The sequence below is a fragment of the Muntiacus reevesi genome, chromosome 2 (assembly GCF_963930625.1).
Source record: "Muntiacus reevesi chromosome 2, mMunRee1.1, whole genome shotgun sequence".
In the NCBI taxonomy this organism is placed as follows: domain Eukaryota; kingdom Metazoa; phylum Chordata; class Mammalia; order Artiodactyla; family Cervidae; genus Muntiacus; species Muntiacus reevesi.
The window spans coordinates 122,154,655-122,169,504 of record NC_089250.1 but is presented as its reverse complement, the minus strand read 5'-3'; the positions used below and the strand labels follow the sequence as shown (position 1 = coordinate 122,169,504).

The 14,850-nt window shown below is 44.7% G+C and overlaps 1 protein-coding gene across 1 annotated transcript in view; it reads left to right on the top strand.

The window, feature by feature from the left end:
- The window catches only part of VSTM4 (V-set and transmembrane domain containing 4), a 78,466-nt gene that overhangs the window by 42,159 nt on the left and 21,457 nt on the right, over window positions 1-14,850 (top strand). The window contains exons 6-7 of the mRNA XM_065919945.1: window positions 10,778-10,884; window positions 12,224-12,285. Of these exons, the coding sequence (XP_065776017.1) occupies window positions 10,778-10,884; window positions 12,224-12,285 (169 nt within the window). The remainder of the gene's footprint in view (window positions 1-10,777; window positions 10,885-12,223; window positions 12,286-14,850) is intronic.

Here is a 14,850-nt window from a genome sequence, read left to right as displayed (position 1 = left end):
GTGTAGCCACTTTGGAAAGACAGTTTGGTGATTTCCCTAAACAGTAGACATAGACTCAACCATATTCACTATTATTTATTTGGCAAGAGGAAACTTGTAGGGTGACAGAGATATTCTAAACCCGTATTGTGGCAATGGTTGTACGACTTTATAAATCTACTAAAACTATTAGATTGTATGCTTATGATCAGTGAATTTTATGGGGAGTAAATTATGCCTCAGGAAAAATATATATATTTTTAAAGCATATGCCCTGAAAAGGCTTCAAGTATTGGCATTTCAGACACTGAAAGAGGTTATGGAGACATCATAGGCTGTGGAGAGGTCAGCCTGCCAATGTTTCTCAGAATTTGCATCTAGCATCTAGCCTTAAATCCTTAGCAAGCAGTGCGTGAGCCTGGGCCCTACTTCCTTCCCTTCCCTCCTTTTCCCCCTCAGTTGCATCTATTCCGAGCTGGTGCTGATGCTGTAAATACAGTGAGGATGTCACCCCAGCCCGGTGGGCGTTAGAGTTTGGTCTCCCCTCAGTCCTGCAAAGCCTGCCAGAGGTCAGAGATGCGCACACAGTCCCGCTCAAGACTGGTTGGGTGCCTGAGCTAAGCTCGTCCCACAACCTGTCTCCTGTTGGGCCAGCCCACAGATCTGCCTCAGGAGAACCTGCCTCTACTCACTGTGCCCCAGGACCCTGCCAATGAAACCTGGGTGCCCTCCTGACCTGCACTCATCTTTCTGTTAAGAGCCTCATGCTGGTTTGACTCAGTGCAGGCTGATCTCTGCCACGGGGCCTCTCTTGGGAACTGGTCAGTCCTTGCCGTTTTGACTGGCCTTGACCTGAATTGTGCACTGCCTCTGTAGCCCAGGCCTTTCTTTTCCCTGTCCCTGTTGTGCTAGGGAGCTCCCACCCCTGGGCTGCGTCGTCAGTGCTATGGCAGTGGGCAGCTGGGCCCCTCAAGCCATGACTGGGATGAATGTCTGTCTGTGTCCTCTGACCACTTCCTCCTAAGGGAGAATGGGCAGAGAGCACAGGACCAGGGCAAGTTGCCAGGAATGAAAACCCTCGGGCAGGGGAGGGCCCCTCAGGAAGACGCCACATTCTGGCCCTGAGGCTGTGGTCACTGAGAGAGGGGCCTTGCCAAGCGACTGGGGCAGAACTTGGGGACTCTAGGGAATTCCTTGACTTTTTGAGAGAAGTTCAAACAGGAGGAAAACAAATCTTATCTTCATGTGTGCCGGCCCTGAAGTCAGAAACTGCTGTCTCCTGGGAGGATGGCCTTGACCTGCAGAGCTGGAGGACCGTTCCTTTCCCATGGCGGATCACCCTCTCCCGGAGCAGATACTTGGACTTTAGCGAGCATCTCAGGGCTCTGCAAGATTTTAACTATCTGGAGAGCAGCTCAACTGATCACTGTGAAACTGTACCCCAAAGTTCCGGATAATCAGATTGTAAATGAAAGGCCGCCAGTTTCATAGATTCGTAATGTGTTCCCACACCAAGACTCCTCCTCAGTGCACACAGGTGCCTTTCTTCAAGTTCAGTAAAGTTGTCAAGAGGGTGGACGGGGGCACAGAAAGGCAGTTCCTGGCCAGTGCATTTCCTGACCTTTTGCATGAACTCGTCTTATGCCCTTGAGATAATAAAGTATCTCCAAGTGGGAGAAATTAAGATGGGCATTATGTTATCTGTGCCGATAGCAGTTACAGCTGAAGTCTTCCAAGCTTTCTTCATGTTTTCGGTGCATACACTTTCTCAAGGATAGACAGTCAGGTCAACAGACTCTTTACATGTTGGATAAATTACAGGCACAGCTTTGCTGTGTTTTGTGAGCTTAGTTTAAAGCATTTTTCAGTCTTTTCTGAAACATCAGAGATTTATAAACATTTTAAAACATACCTCACAATCGAAGTATGGGATTTAGTAAGTGATTTGTTTAGGGTCTTGGAGAGAAGGCAGAGATGTGATTTCAAAGAGAATATAAAGATATGTGCTCCAAATTGAGGTACGTGACTACTTGCTTCATGTGTATTGAAGCAAGTTGAAGCATAGTGAATAGGAGCAGTGTTACAAAACATTTATTCCTTCTGTGAAGGGCAGTCTGCTGTGATGGTTAAAGATTCTGTGGCCAGGCTGCCTCAGTTCACATGCCAGCTCTGCCATAGATTGCTGTGTGCCTTTAGCTAATTTTTCAACCTCTCTGATAAAATGAGAGCAATCATAGCTCTAGCATGTAAGGAGTTGGGAGGATTTCATGAGTTCGTCTATATAAAGTGCTTCCAACAGGTAAATGGTGAGCCCTATGCAAATAGTTCTGTTATTATTCAGTCAATACTTGTGAGTGTTTCTTCTGTAGGCTTGTAAGGTCCATTGAGTGAGGATGAAATAACACCAGCCCACGCCTTGAGGTCTGGGAGACGCAGAGAAATAAGACAGTGGCAGAAGCCATGACCCACAGAACTGTCACGGGCACCCAGAGGAGGCACTCCTAACCCTGTCTCAGGGGTCTCCTGGGGCTGAAATCTGGCCTGGGTCTTGAAGGTTGAGTTAGAGCATTCCAGGAGAAGAGAGATGGGGGACAGCAGCACAGAGAAGTGGGGCGAGAAGAGCACAGCTGGGGAAGGGATTTCGTCCGTGGGGTGAGGAATCTTGGAGATTCAGGGCAGAACAGCAGGGAGATGAGGCTGGAGATGGTGGCAGGGCAGATTCCGGAGGATGGCAGTCATCATATTAAAAGTAACAAAGCCTCATTTATTAAATGCCAGGCACAGCGCTAAGCATGGGACACTCACCGTCTTCTTCTGGTCTCATAACAACCCCATGAGTGACTGCTGTGATTATCCCCATCCTACAGATGAGAAACCAGTACGAAAAGAGTGTGGATGTTGGGGAGGTCTCCTGACCAGTGAGAGCAGGAACAGTAGGGCTACCAGCCCAGGCCACCGGCTCTGGGACTCACACGCTAGCCCAGGTGTGCTGGGGAGCTTGGCTCTGACCATGAGAGCTTTGGTACTGGCAGTCACAAAAATGGACAAGAAGTAGATGCTGCAGAAAAGTCAGGGCAATGGAAGGAGAAGCGGAAAGGACTTGACTGGAGATGACTGCAGCTGCTCTGCCTCTTCCTGACTTTGAAACCTTCAGTGAGCTCTGGTCATAGGCATCGATTTGTAGGTGTCTTCCCCGTGACCACATTCAGCTGAGCAAGCCAGTGGGTGAGGGCTGGGACGACAGGCTCCCGTGTGTGTCTCCTGGTCTCGCTCCCGCATCCCTGAGGACATCACTGTGCTGTCTTACCCTCGCCCACCCTGGGGCTCAGGCAGAGGCATGCAAGGGGAAGACGACCACGGTGATGGGATCTGGTTATTCTAGAATAACATGAACAACCATCACCTGGTTTTGGCATTAGTTGGAACCTTGCCACCAGCCACTTGGTGACGTGGGACCAGTCTCTGTGGGACTGTCCAGCTTCTGTGGGACTAGTTCACTCTCCACCAAATGGGCACCAACTTGGCTTTGTCCCCGCGGTTCAGGGTTGTCATGAGGATTCAGTGAGATAATACCGGCTGTGGACCAATTCCTCATAATTACTCACCAACTGCCTGTGTACCTCTGTGGCTGAAACTTGATGGGGTTTATTTCTAATCCTCATAAAAAGCCTGCTAGGTACAAATTAATCTCCCCAGACTAAGAGCATGAATAAAACTGCCAACTCTTAAATGAATAGCTAGCCCTCTATACTATTTACGGACCTTTTGATTCCAAGCGACAGAAAAGACAGCTCAGATGGTCTTACCCAGAAGAAGACTTGGCTGGCTCCTGACTGGGGATGCTACAGGGTGTGGGCCTCCATCCAGGGGACACTGGGTCCTTGGGGTAGTGACTTCTGTTCCCAGCCTTCCTCTGGGCAGTGCTGCCTCCAGGTTTTGATGTATCCTCCGGCCAGTTCTACTCCCCTTAGAAAAGGAAAGGTGGCAGCAGGAGTCTTCGCCCCTGGTCTCATGAAGGACTCATCTTGCTTCCACAGGAAGCAAGCACAGTTACACTCACTGTTATGGGACCAACCTGAGCCATGCTCTATGGCCAGAGGGTAAGATTATGCTGAGCAGGGGTTGGGGGTCAGTGCCACCCAAACGTGTCCCTTCAACCCCAGAAGGCAGGGAGTGGATGCTGGTCAGATAACCCCAGGGATCTCTTTTTGCTGTTATTCTTATGACCCAAGGCCAACACTGCATGGAACCGCTGAATATTAAGGGAGCACCTCCCCGTCTTACCAGCTGACATTCAGAGATTTTAAACTTAAAAACTAAACCTAAGCCTGTGTGCAGACTCGGTGAGAACTGGCAGGGACTGCAAAGGACGAGCTCTCATGACAAGACCCAGCAGAACCTCTGAGGTGATGTAAACCATTTATGATGAAAGGCCATGGGGAGGCTGTGGACAGGAAGGTGCCTTGGCAATTTCCTCACAAAGGAGCAGCTCTTATCCTGATGCTCTTTGCTAAATGCGTGCAAGAAGGTCGTATGCAGAAAGTAATGCTTCAGGATCCCCAGGGGTCTGCTGGTCCTTTGTAGGTGCTCCCATCCTGGTGCAGATTTCTGAGAACTCTGCCATGCCCAGCCAGCTCCCTATTCAAGCAGAGCAGATTCCATAATAATGATGATACCAATGCTGGTAAGGTAGTCATAGGTGGCACCCATTTAGTGCTTCTAGTTACCAGATGTAGTTCTGTGTGCTTGACATAATATGACATATTTATGAGAAAAAGTCTTTTCAAGGGAAGCACCATTCTTCCACCTTGAAAGCGAAGTTCTGCAGGCTGTACACAGCTCCTGGCATGGACTGTGGATGACCTTGTGTGGTAGTGGAAGCCTATGGCACGCTTTCAGAAGCCTCAAGCCAGATGTCAGGAAATTCACCCTATTTACACTAGTCCTTGGCCTTTATCAATGGCAGTTGACCTTGGTGAGGGGGGACCTGTAATTGTAAATGACAGTAAGTTGCTAACATAGTTGTCATGACCTGTAGCACCCTACAGACCCTAGCACTCATTCTGACCTCTCTTCTTACCAGGACAGAGCTCTGAGCAGCTATAACAGTCCTACATTTAGTTTAGACTGAAAATGCAGTGAAATGCTGATAACGTCTTCTGCTACCTTCTCTTTAGAAAGCTGGTTTAAGCCCAGAGCAGCCATTGTGGGTCTGGCTCTGTTGACCTTCTTCCTACCCTAGTTTTCTTGTTCTCTGTTGTCTGGGCTGGGCTCAGAGTCCTTGCTTCAGGGCCTGGCAGCAGATGGAACTGGTTCAGATCCCAAAGCGCCTGCCTTGACACCGCTGAGGCTTCATTTTCCCATTTAGGAGGGTCAGAGATTATGGCTCTCAGGTGCTTTTCACAGTGCCTTGCGTAGGGTAGACTGATAGAGCTCTTATTAACTTGAGCTTCTGCAAAACACGATTGGTCACAATTGGTTCAACGCCTGGTAGAATCCAGTTTGCCTGCTTCACCTGTTGTCCTAGGGCGCCGCCCACCACTCGGGTGCAGCCTCTCCCTACGCCCTGCTCGCCTGCTCTGTCCTGCCTGGTACTTGTCTATCTGTGGCTACGTCAGTGGCTCTGGAAGGGCATCCTGTGCTCTCTCAGGAAGAAAGATTTTCTGATCAAGATTGAAGTTGAACTTTGTGCTTCCCCTCAGGGCCAAGACGTGGCACCATGATATAACCAGGTGGTAGAGTTGTTCTCCCGGGGTGGCACCATGAAATGTCCCCATTCCTCACCTGCATCCACACACTGGAGGGTAGGATCCATGCTGTTTAGCTCATGTCCCATCTCATTTAGGCTGAGCTGTCTCATCTGACCCTAATGATAACTCTGTGAGGTAGATGGCAGGGGTTGTTGTTGCTATTTAGTTGCAGAGTCGTGTCTGACTCTTTGCTATCCTGTAGCCAGCCAGGCTCCTCTGTCCATGGAATTTCCCAGGAAGGAAGACTGAAATGGATTGCCATTTGTTTCTCCAGGGGATCTTCCCGACCCAGGGATCGAACCATGTGTCCTGCATCTCCTGCATTGGCAGGCGGGTTCTTACTACTGAGCAGCCTAGGAGGCTGAATAGCAAGGGTACATCTCCCCACTTTGCAGGTTGGGAGATGTGGCCCAGGGAAGTGAGGGAGTTGCCCTGTATCACCTCCCTGCTCAGAGTGGGAGCAGATTCAGTGCACTTCTGCCTGCACCAGAGCCTGTTCACGGGATCCAGCCTCCGTGGAGCAGAGGTGCCCAGCCTTCGTGGGATGGGGACTCCCATGAGAGGCAGCTGGGCCGGAATCTTGTGCATGTCACAACAAGGGGCCCACACGTGCGCCTCCTGCCCCACCCTGGTTGGAGCCAGAAGAACTGCCCTGTTTCCCACAAATAGCAGTTCTGTTTAATCCGGCCTATTTTCTATCTTCCTCGGTTTGACTGGCTCCAGCAATGCTCGCTTCCTTGTGTCAGACACAAAATGTAGCCCTGTTGCAGCCCAAGATGTAGAATAACTTTTCTTGTAAGTGAATCATAAAATGCACTTTCTTTGTCAAAATTTCCTACCAAGCCTGCTGGCTCAACAGGAGATGTAAGATTCTGAGAGAACAGTTGTCTGTCATATGCCATTGTGGTGACTCATTGTATCTGAGGGCTCATGACTGAGGTATGAAGCAGAACTAAGTTTAGTGCAGTTTTACTGTTTTCAGGGGGAATGGTGATGACAAAGCAGAGATCTTTTTCAGCTTACAGAAAGCCCTGGACTTAATGGCTTAGACTTATATATCTCAAAATTTTCATTTTATTTTAAAGAGCAAGAGGATTAAAACCAAGAAAAGAGCAGAGCAAGTTGTTGTTAGGCAGTGATCAAAAAGAAAATATCAAATGATTTTAACAGAAATAAATGACCATGCTTTTAACAAAAAGTGAAAATTCAAAACAGGAGGAATGTTTGTGATAAGCATGTCAGATTGATGTAAAAAGTGCAAGCAGATCTATAAGAAAGACTCGTGATCCTAATAAGTAATAGTAGAAGGTGTCCATACATCATTCATAAATGAGAAAACACAATTAGACAAACACAGGAAAGGTTCCTCCTTGCCAGCAGAGAAATGCAAATAAAAGGAGATAGCACATTTTTCTTTATTAAATGAGAGAAATTTTTTAAACTGATAAATCTGGTGTTAAAAAGGATGAAAACATAAATATGCTTATCCATTGACCAAGTGGCTATAAAATAGTACTAACTTGTCAGAAATCATTTTGACAGTGGGTATTGAATAGCCTTTAAAGTGATCCTTTTTTCCTGAACTAGTATTTCTAGGTCTAAGAATTCAAAAGCGAAAGTCTAAGAATGGAAAACCATTATGCACAAATACATTTATAGCAATGTTATTCATATATCAAATTGGGAAACAGATGTTTAGATGCTGGGGAAAGGCTAAGTAAACTGCAGCATGTCTTGTCATTAGAACAGTAGGAGGATATAACAATTTGGAAAATGTAGATTAGGTAAAAAGTAGGATGCAAAATTGTAATACAATTTTATTTTTTAAAAAACAATGTATAAGAGCCAGGGAAGAGTTGAAATTTAAATCCACGCAAAAGCCTGCCCATGGATGTAGCTAGCAGCTGTTTATTCATAATCTCCAAACCTTGGGGGGAACAAAGATGTCTTTCAGTAGATAAATGAATAAATAAACTCTGGTACATTCAAACAATGGAATATTATTTGACATTAAAGAGAAATGAGCTATCAAGCTATGAAAAGACATGGAGAAAACTTAAATGCATATTTCTAAGTGAGTGAAGCCAATCTGAAAAGGTTCAGACAATGTATGATGTTCTGGAAAAGGCAAAGCTATAGAGATAGATAGATAGTAAATAGTGGTTGCCAGAGATGGGGGAGAGGGATGACTAGGTGGAGCACAGAGGAATTTGGGGGCATGGAAACTATTCTGTACCTTACTCTAGTAATGGATACATTATAAATTTGTCCAAACCCATAGAATGTACACCACCAAGAGTGAACCCTAATTAAACAGTGACCTTTGGGTGATAATGATGTGTCAAGTAGTTTCATTAATTATCACAAATATATATACCATTCTGGTGGAGGAAGTTCATAATGTGGCTGGGCAGTGGTCTGTCTGAAATGTGTGTACCTTTTGCTCGGTTTTGTTGTGAACATAGAACTGCTCAAAAAAATAAGGTCAAAAAAAGAAATAAAACACCGAAGAGGAAAAAGACTGGAAATATCTACGAAGGTTACGATAGACTTATTATTTTTGTTTTCATGTCTGTAATTACCATTTTAAAACATGAACATGCCTTAATTTATAATGGAAAGAAAAAAAAACATTTCAAGAGTTTAAGATGCTAGGAAATGAAACTGTATGTGTGGTTGTGTATTTAAACAATCCTGAAGATTTCTGATCCCTTTTTCCATCGTAGTGGCCAGAGTTTTGTAAACAAACATTCCTTTTGGCTATTTGTGAGTTTACACAGTTGACCTTATACTTAAAGGCATGGTCAGCTAAAGTTTCTGTTCCCAATAAAAATAAGCTATCTTTGGGGACTCTTGGTGTGAACTATATTCTTAGAAATTTCCCCACTAGTCACTGTATGACTTAGTCTTTGTTATTTTAAAACTCAAGGACTGTATTAGAATAGTCTATTTTCTTTTATTAAATGTATATATATTTAGATAGATATTTGTGTTTAATTTACTGTTTTTCAAAGATTATACAATCACATGTGTGCATGTTAAGTCGCTTCAGTTGTGTCCGACTCTTTGCAACCCTATGAACTGTAGCTCACCTGGCTCCTCTGTCCCTGGGATTCTCCAGGCAAGAAAACTGGAGTGAATGGCCATGCCTTCCTCCAGGGGCTCTTCCCAACCCAGGGATCAAACCCCATCGCTTATGTCTCCTGCATTGTCAGGGGGGTTCTTTACCACTAGTGCCGCCTGGGAAGCCCCTATACAATCACATGGCTTAGTAATTTAAATTTAAATGTGAAATAATTAATTGAAAAAATATATGTGCAGTGATAATTCTCTCCGTCCAGTCTTCTATCTCGTTAGTTCCTCAGCACCCACATTCTAAGGAATACTTTTTAAATTCTTTAATGGATATTTCCAAAGTGAATATTTCTGAAGTTTCTCCATGCTTGTGTACATAAATACTAAGATATATCATTTTTTCCTTTTTTATACAAAAAATGACACATTTTGCACGTTGTCCAACACCTAGCCTTTTCACTTAATAATGGGTCTTTCCTTATCCTGGTATAAATAGCTTCCTCATTCCAGTTTCAAAGGATCCTTTGTGTGCACTTATGGATTCACCATGATTTCCTTAACCAGTCCCATGCTCATGGACAGTTAGGCTGTTTCTAGTCCATTGCTGTTGCCAATAGCACTATAATGACTTATATGTATCTATTGTACCCATGCAACAATATCCACACAATAAATTCTCAGAAGTGAAACTGCCAGGCCATAGAATATAAACCTTTGTAATTCTGATAGCCCTGTGATCCTGATTGCTGAATTATTCTGCATCAGGAAGGGTTTCCACTTGTACCCCCAATACTTCTGAGTGCCTGACTCCTCACACCCTTGCCAAAAGAGTGCTTTGCCTTAAGTTTGACCGTTGCCATTCTGATGTGTGCAGAAAGAGAGTGCAGTACATTTTTATTTGGATTCCTCTTTCTTGAGAAAGTTTTAGCACGTTTTCCTAGCTATGAGCCTTTCCTCTTGGGTGAAAACTTTACCACCTTCATTCATTTTGGTTATTGGGTCATATTTTAATGGATTTCTAGAAGTCCTGTGTATCATGGAGATAGCCTCTCTTGGTAACTGTACTTACCTGGCCGATTATGTGTCTGAGGACAAGAGAGGTACTCTCCTCTGGGTTGTGGGAGCCAATAGGATGCATTTGAAAGAAGACTGATGGCCATTCAAGGAAGTGTGTGAACTCTACACGCAGGTAGCATTGACAACAGTTTTCACATCAGGCCAGTCTGGGTTTGCAGTTTTTGTGTTGTGTGCTTACAGTATCGCTTAGGGCAAGTCACTTGGCATCCTTGAGTCTTGGTGTTCTTACCTCTAATATAAGGCTTACCCATTACTTTGGGTTATAATGCATAACACATAGGATATGATACTACAGTGATTGCATAAGTAACTACCCAGATAACTGAAAACACTCACCACACTCCTGAGGATCATTTCAGCCTCTACCTTATAGGTGAATGTACAGCAGGAGGATAAGGTATGACCAATCATGGTGGCCTCTGGGGGCTCCCAGCTGCAGTTCCCCAGGATCCTTTCTCCCTTGCACAGTGGCTACTCTGTCTCTGGATTGTGAACTGCAAAGACATGTGCAAAGAACGCTGGTATTAGGGGAGCTCAAGAAGTTTTTAGTGATATCTTAATACCTTACTGGTGATATAGCCAAGCCAGACTGAGTAAACCCATTAACTACGTGTAAACCACTAATTTATACATCGCCAAACAATGTAAGCAAGCTGGCCCTGGGTCTCTCCAGAGATTTTGGAATGTTACACAGCCCATATTCCTAACCAGCTCATCTCATCATCCTTAGCCAAGGGTCAGTACCAGACATCCCTAGGGATAAGCACAGAGCCATCTCTTTTCAGCTCTAAAAAACTCCTACCTTACATAGGTTCATCTGGGTTCTCAGAAACTGTTGCTTCCTTTCCTTGGAACAAACCTGCCTTTGCATTCACCGGGACCTTTTTCTTCTGCAGCTCAGGAGAGACTGTCACCAGCGTGACCAGCTTGGCCCCTCTGCAGCCCAAGAAGGGCAAGCGGCGGAAGGAGAAAGTTGATGTTCCTCCCGCAGTTCCTGCCAAAGGTAGGAAACTAGCCAGTGGGCACCCCGTGGAGAGCAGAGCACCTGGGGTCTGATGTGAGTTTAGGACAGGAGAGAACCAGATGGAGGATGTGACATTCCTGATTACATGGTCTGGAAAACTCCACCTAGATTCTGATCATATCTGAGCTCTGTCCCTGAGGTGGGCTGAGGGGGGCATGGGGCCATTGGCCACACACCTCTACAGACTATTCTAAAGTGTGTTTCCCTCTGAACTACTAACATAATCTGCGCAAAGCAGGATGGGGCAAAAGGGTGTCTATTCATTTAAGGGAAAAAGTTTCTCTGATTTTTCTAAGGATAAAAAACAGGTGTGTAACTTAGTTTGGATTTGTTCTAGGGATAAAATGAGGGTTATTCCTTGATTCCAAGGAATTATAACAGAGAAACATAAATGAGAAAGATGGGCATTTCCTGAGGCAAGAACTAGAGGTGTCTTTAAATAGTTCCTAAAACAACTGTGGCTAACTTAGGAGGTCATACCTCAAAGGTTTTGATATCTAGTTGGGAATACAAGGGTTTCCCCGATGAATAGTTCAATAACAAGACAAGATCCATTATATTCCTCAACTGGGAGTTTCTAGGATGTCCCCTAATCACCCTTTGAGCCCTGTGGTAGAAGGCAGTGGTGCTGAGTCTGAACATGTTTCAGGTGGACAGAAGAGGCTCGAGTCGTGGCTGTCCTGGGATGTGTGACATGTGTGGGTCTGGGGAGGGGAGGGGGTGGTCCCTGCTCTGGGTTGGGCAGTGTACTGTTGTAGCGTCTTATTCAATCAGAGTAGACAGTGCCCTGTCTAACGAAAGACGAAAATGAGACTCAGAGAACCACGTGCTAAGGCCTGACTCTGGGTTCAAGCCCCAAATCATTTAATACTAGTTAGTTACATGACATTGCAGGAAGAGCCTCGGTTTCCTCCTCCGTTAAATGGGGACAATAAGACCCTCCCTAATGACCTCACAGGGTGGCTGTGAGGGTCAGAGGTCACCACCATCAGGGTTAGTGTGCAGCTAGGGGGAAGCCCCAGGGAAAGTTCCAGCTTCAGCCTTAACCAGTGTACCTGGTTCTCACTTGCTCTGACCTCTTTGTAGCTGGTGGTGTTTTGTCGACCTTGTTGAGGAGAGAGGATGACATGTCCAAAGGCTAGGAGGGGATCACCATTCCCTGAAGGGCACCAGTCCAACTGTTACCTGGATCAGAAACTGAAGTTCTTCCATGAAGGCAGGAAGGGGCCCATAAGACTGTGTCTGTGGTGCTCATGGTATGTGAGCTTTAAGGGTCCTGGGAGGAATTGCAAACTAAACCCTTGATGTGTTTCTACAGCTCCCATCGCCACCACGTTCCATAAACCGAAGCTGTTAAAGCCACAAAGGAAAGTCACCCTGGTGAGTAACCACATTCTCTGTGCTGTCCCCTCAAGCCCTAAACACATTCTGGTCCAAGGAGTACCTTTATTGACTCAAAACATGCTCCAAGTTCTTGGTGCTTCGTCCAAGCAAAGCCGTTCTCTCTTCTTGGGTCAGCTTTTGAGCCAATTTTTCTCCTTACCTAGTTCCCAGAGTGGCTTTTTAAAAATCCACATAGGATTGCTTTTTATCATCCATGCTCCTTTTTGAAAAGAAGGAAAAAAATCACACTCTGGAATGTTTAAAATATAAAGTGGACCAGCTTGTATAAATTTGTCTTGATAACCACTGTGAAGAGACTGCAAAAGAACCTTCCAGAATATATATTGTACTTTTTATTTTGAAATACTTTTTAGATTTACAAAAGCGTTAGAAAGATGATACAGAAAGTTCCTGTCTACTCTGCGCCCAGCTTTTCCTAAGGTTAACATCTCACAAAGCTGTGGTGTATTTGTCAAAACTAAGAATTTAACCTCAGCATATTACCATTAGCTGCACTCCAGATTCGGGTCAGATTTCAGCAGTTTTTCCATGAATGTTCTTTTTCTGGTGCAGGATCCCATCCAGGTTAGCACATGGATTTCATGGTCCTGTCTCCTTAACCTTTTCCAATCAGTGCCTCAGTTCTATGGCCTCGACACTTTTAAAGAGTAGTAGCTACATTTTTTAGAATGTCCCTTGCTTTGGGTTTCTCTGAGGTTTTTCAATGATTAGAAATGAGGTTATGGATTTGAGGGAAGAACAACACAGAAGAGATATGCCTTTCTCATTACGTCCCATGGAGGGGACCTGCTGTGACATTCACCTTGACCACTTAGTGAGGGTGAGTCTCCCAGACTTCTTCATATAAAATCACTACTTTTTCTTCTCCATCCTCTATTTGTTAGAATTCAATCACTAAGTCCAGGTCACACTCAAGGGGAGTAGAGTGAAGCTGCACCTCCTGAAGGGAGGGGTATCAAAGACTTTGCGGACACATGAAAACCACCACAGTAATAAGTATTTTAGGAGATACATCAGCCTATGCAAATAGTGTGTTTTTCCTTGAACTTTCATCTGCTTATTTTAGTGTTCATTGGTGGGTTTTGCTTCTAGCACTTATTACTATGGTGAATTAATGGTGATTTTCTGTTTTCCTCAACCCGTCTCTGTTTACTACTTAAAATTCTTCTATAAGCAAGAGCTGGCTCCCTTCTCTCATTGATTTATTCACTAATTTCTTTACATCAGTGTGCATACATGGAGATCTCATTTCTTTTAAATGTGTGCTTGTATTGTTATTCATTTTGTTGCTAATTTTGTTCAGCCGTTGTATATTTGTGTGAGAAAGAGAGAGAGAAACAGAAAAAGAGAGGGAGAGAGAGGCAGAGAAACTGGCAAGCCTATTCTAAAATGTGTATGTATTGCAAAGGAAAAGAACAGAAAAGTGGAGAGTTTTTATATGCCAGTTCACAAAATTTACATTAAAACCACAGGAATTAAGCCATGTAGTAAGTAATTGGGCTTCCCTGGTGTCTGAGACAGTAAAGAATTTGCCTGCAATGCAGGAGACCCAGGTTCAATCCCTGGGTTGGGAAGATGCCCTGGGGGAAGACATGGCAGCCCATTCCAGTATTCTCGCCTAGAGAATTCCATGGACAGAGGAGCCTGGTGGGCTACAGTCCATGGGGTCACAAAGGGCTGGACACGACTGAGCGGCTAACACTTTTACTTCGCTTTCAAGTAATGGTATTAGCACAAGAATAGACATATAAACCAAAAGAACATAATAAAGAGTCCCAAACATATCTGCATATGTATTGTCACTTGATTTTATGACAAAAGTGACATCGCAGTGCAGTGAAGAAGGGATTATCTTTTCCGTATGTGGTGATTATCTTTTCCATATATGGTACCGTATATATGTGGTACTTCACATCACACAAAAAATTAATTAGTATGAAAGGTAAAAATAAAGCTTTCTAAGCATAGTGTATCTACACAAGGTCAGGGCAAGCAAAGATTTTCAAATCTGTAACATTGTGAGCTTGATGGTTGCAGTCAGAACCTGTGTCCTTCTGAATCCAGAGCGTAAGGTTTTAACCAGCTTATTCAAAGCTTTGTCTCAGAGGGAAACCTGGATCTCTATGCATGACTCTGATATCTTCTCCTGGCTCAGCCTTACTCATGACCTATTCTGTGCCCAGGTTACCTGATGTTCCTCTGGGCAGGATGGCTCCTCTGTTTTCCAAGAGAGAACCTCCTTTCCCCTGCGATGAATTGTGGGTTCTGTTTTCATGCAGTGTGATTCCATCTTGTTCATGTCATCAAAAATTCCTCACCATTTCTGCCCTATTGACTATACCAGTTTTGTCCTCAAATACAGCAGCAAAGGTTTTGCTAATCTCAATAGATCTATGGTCATTCAGTGGACTTTGGGAAACTCAGTTGAACACAAAAGCCGAAATGATCAACTTTTCTTAGCACATCCTGCATCCTACCCATGAGAATCAGACTCCCCCGATAGTCTGAGCTCAGTCTCCCAGCTGTGCATACACTGCACGT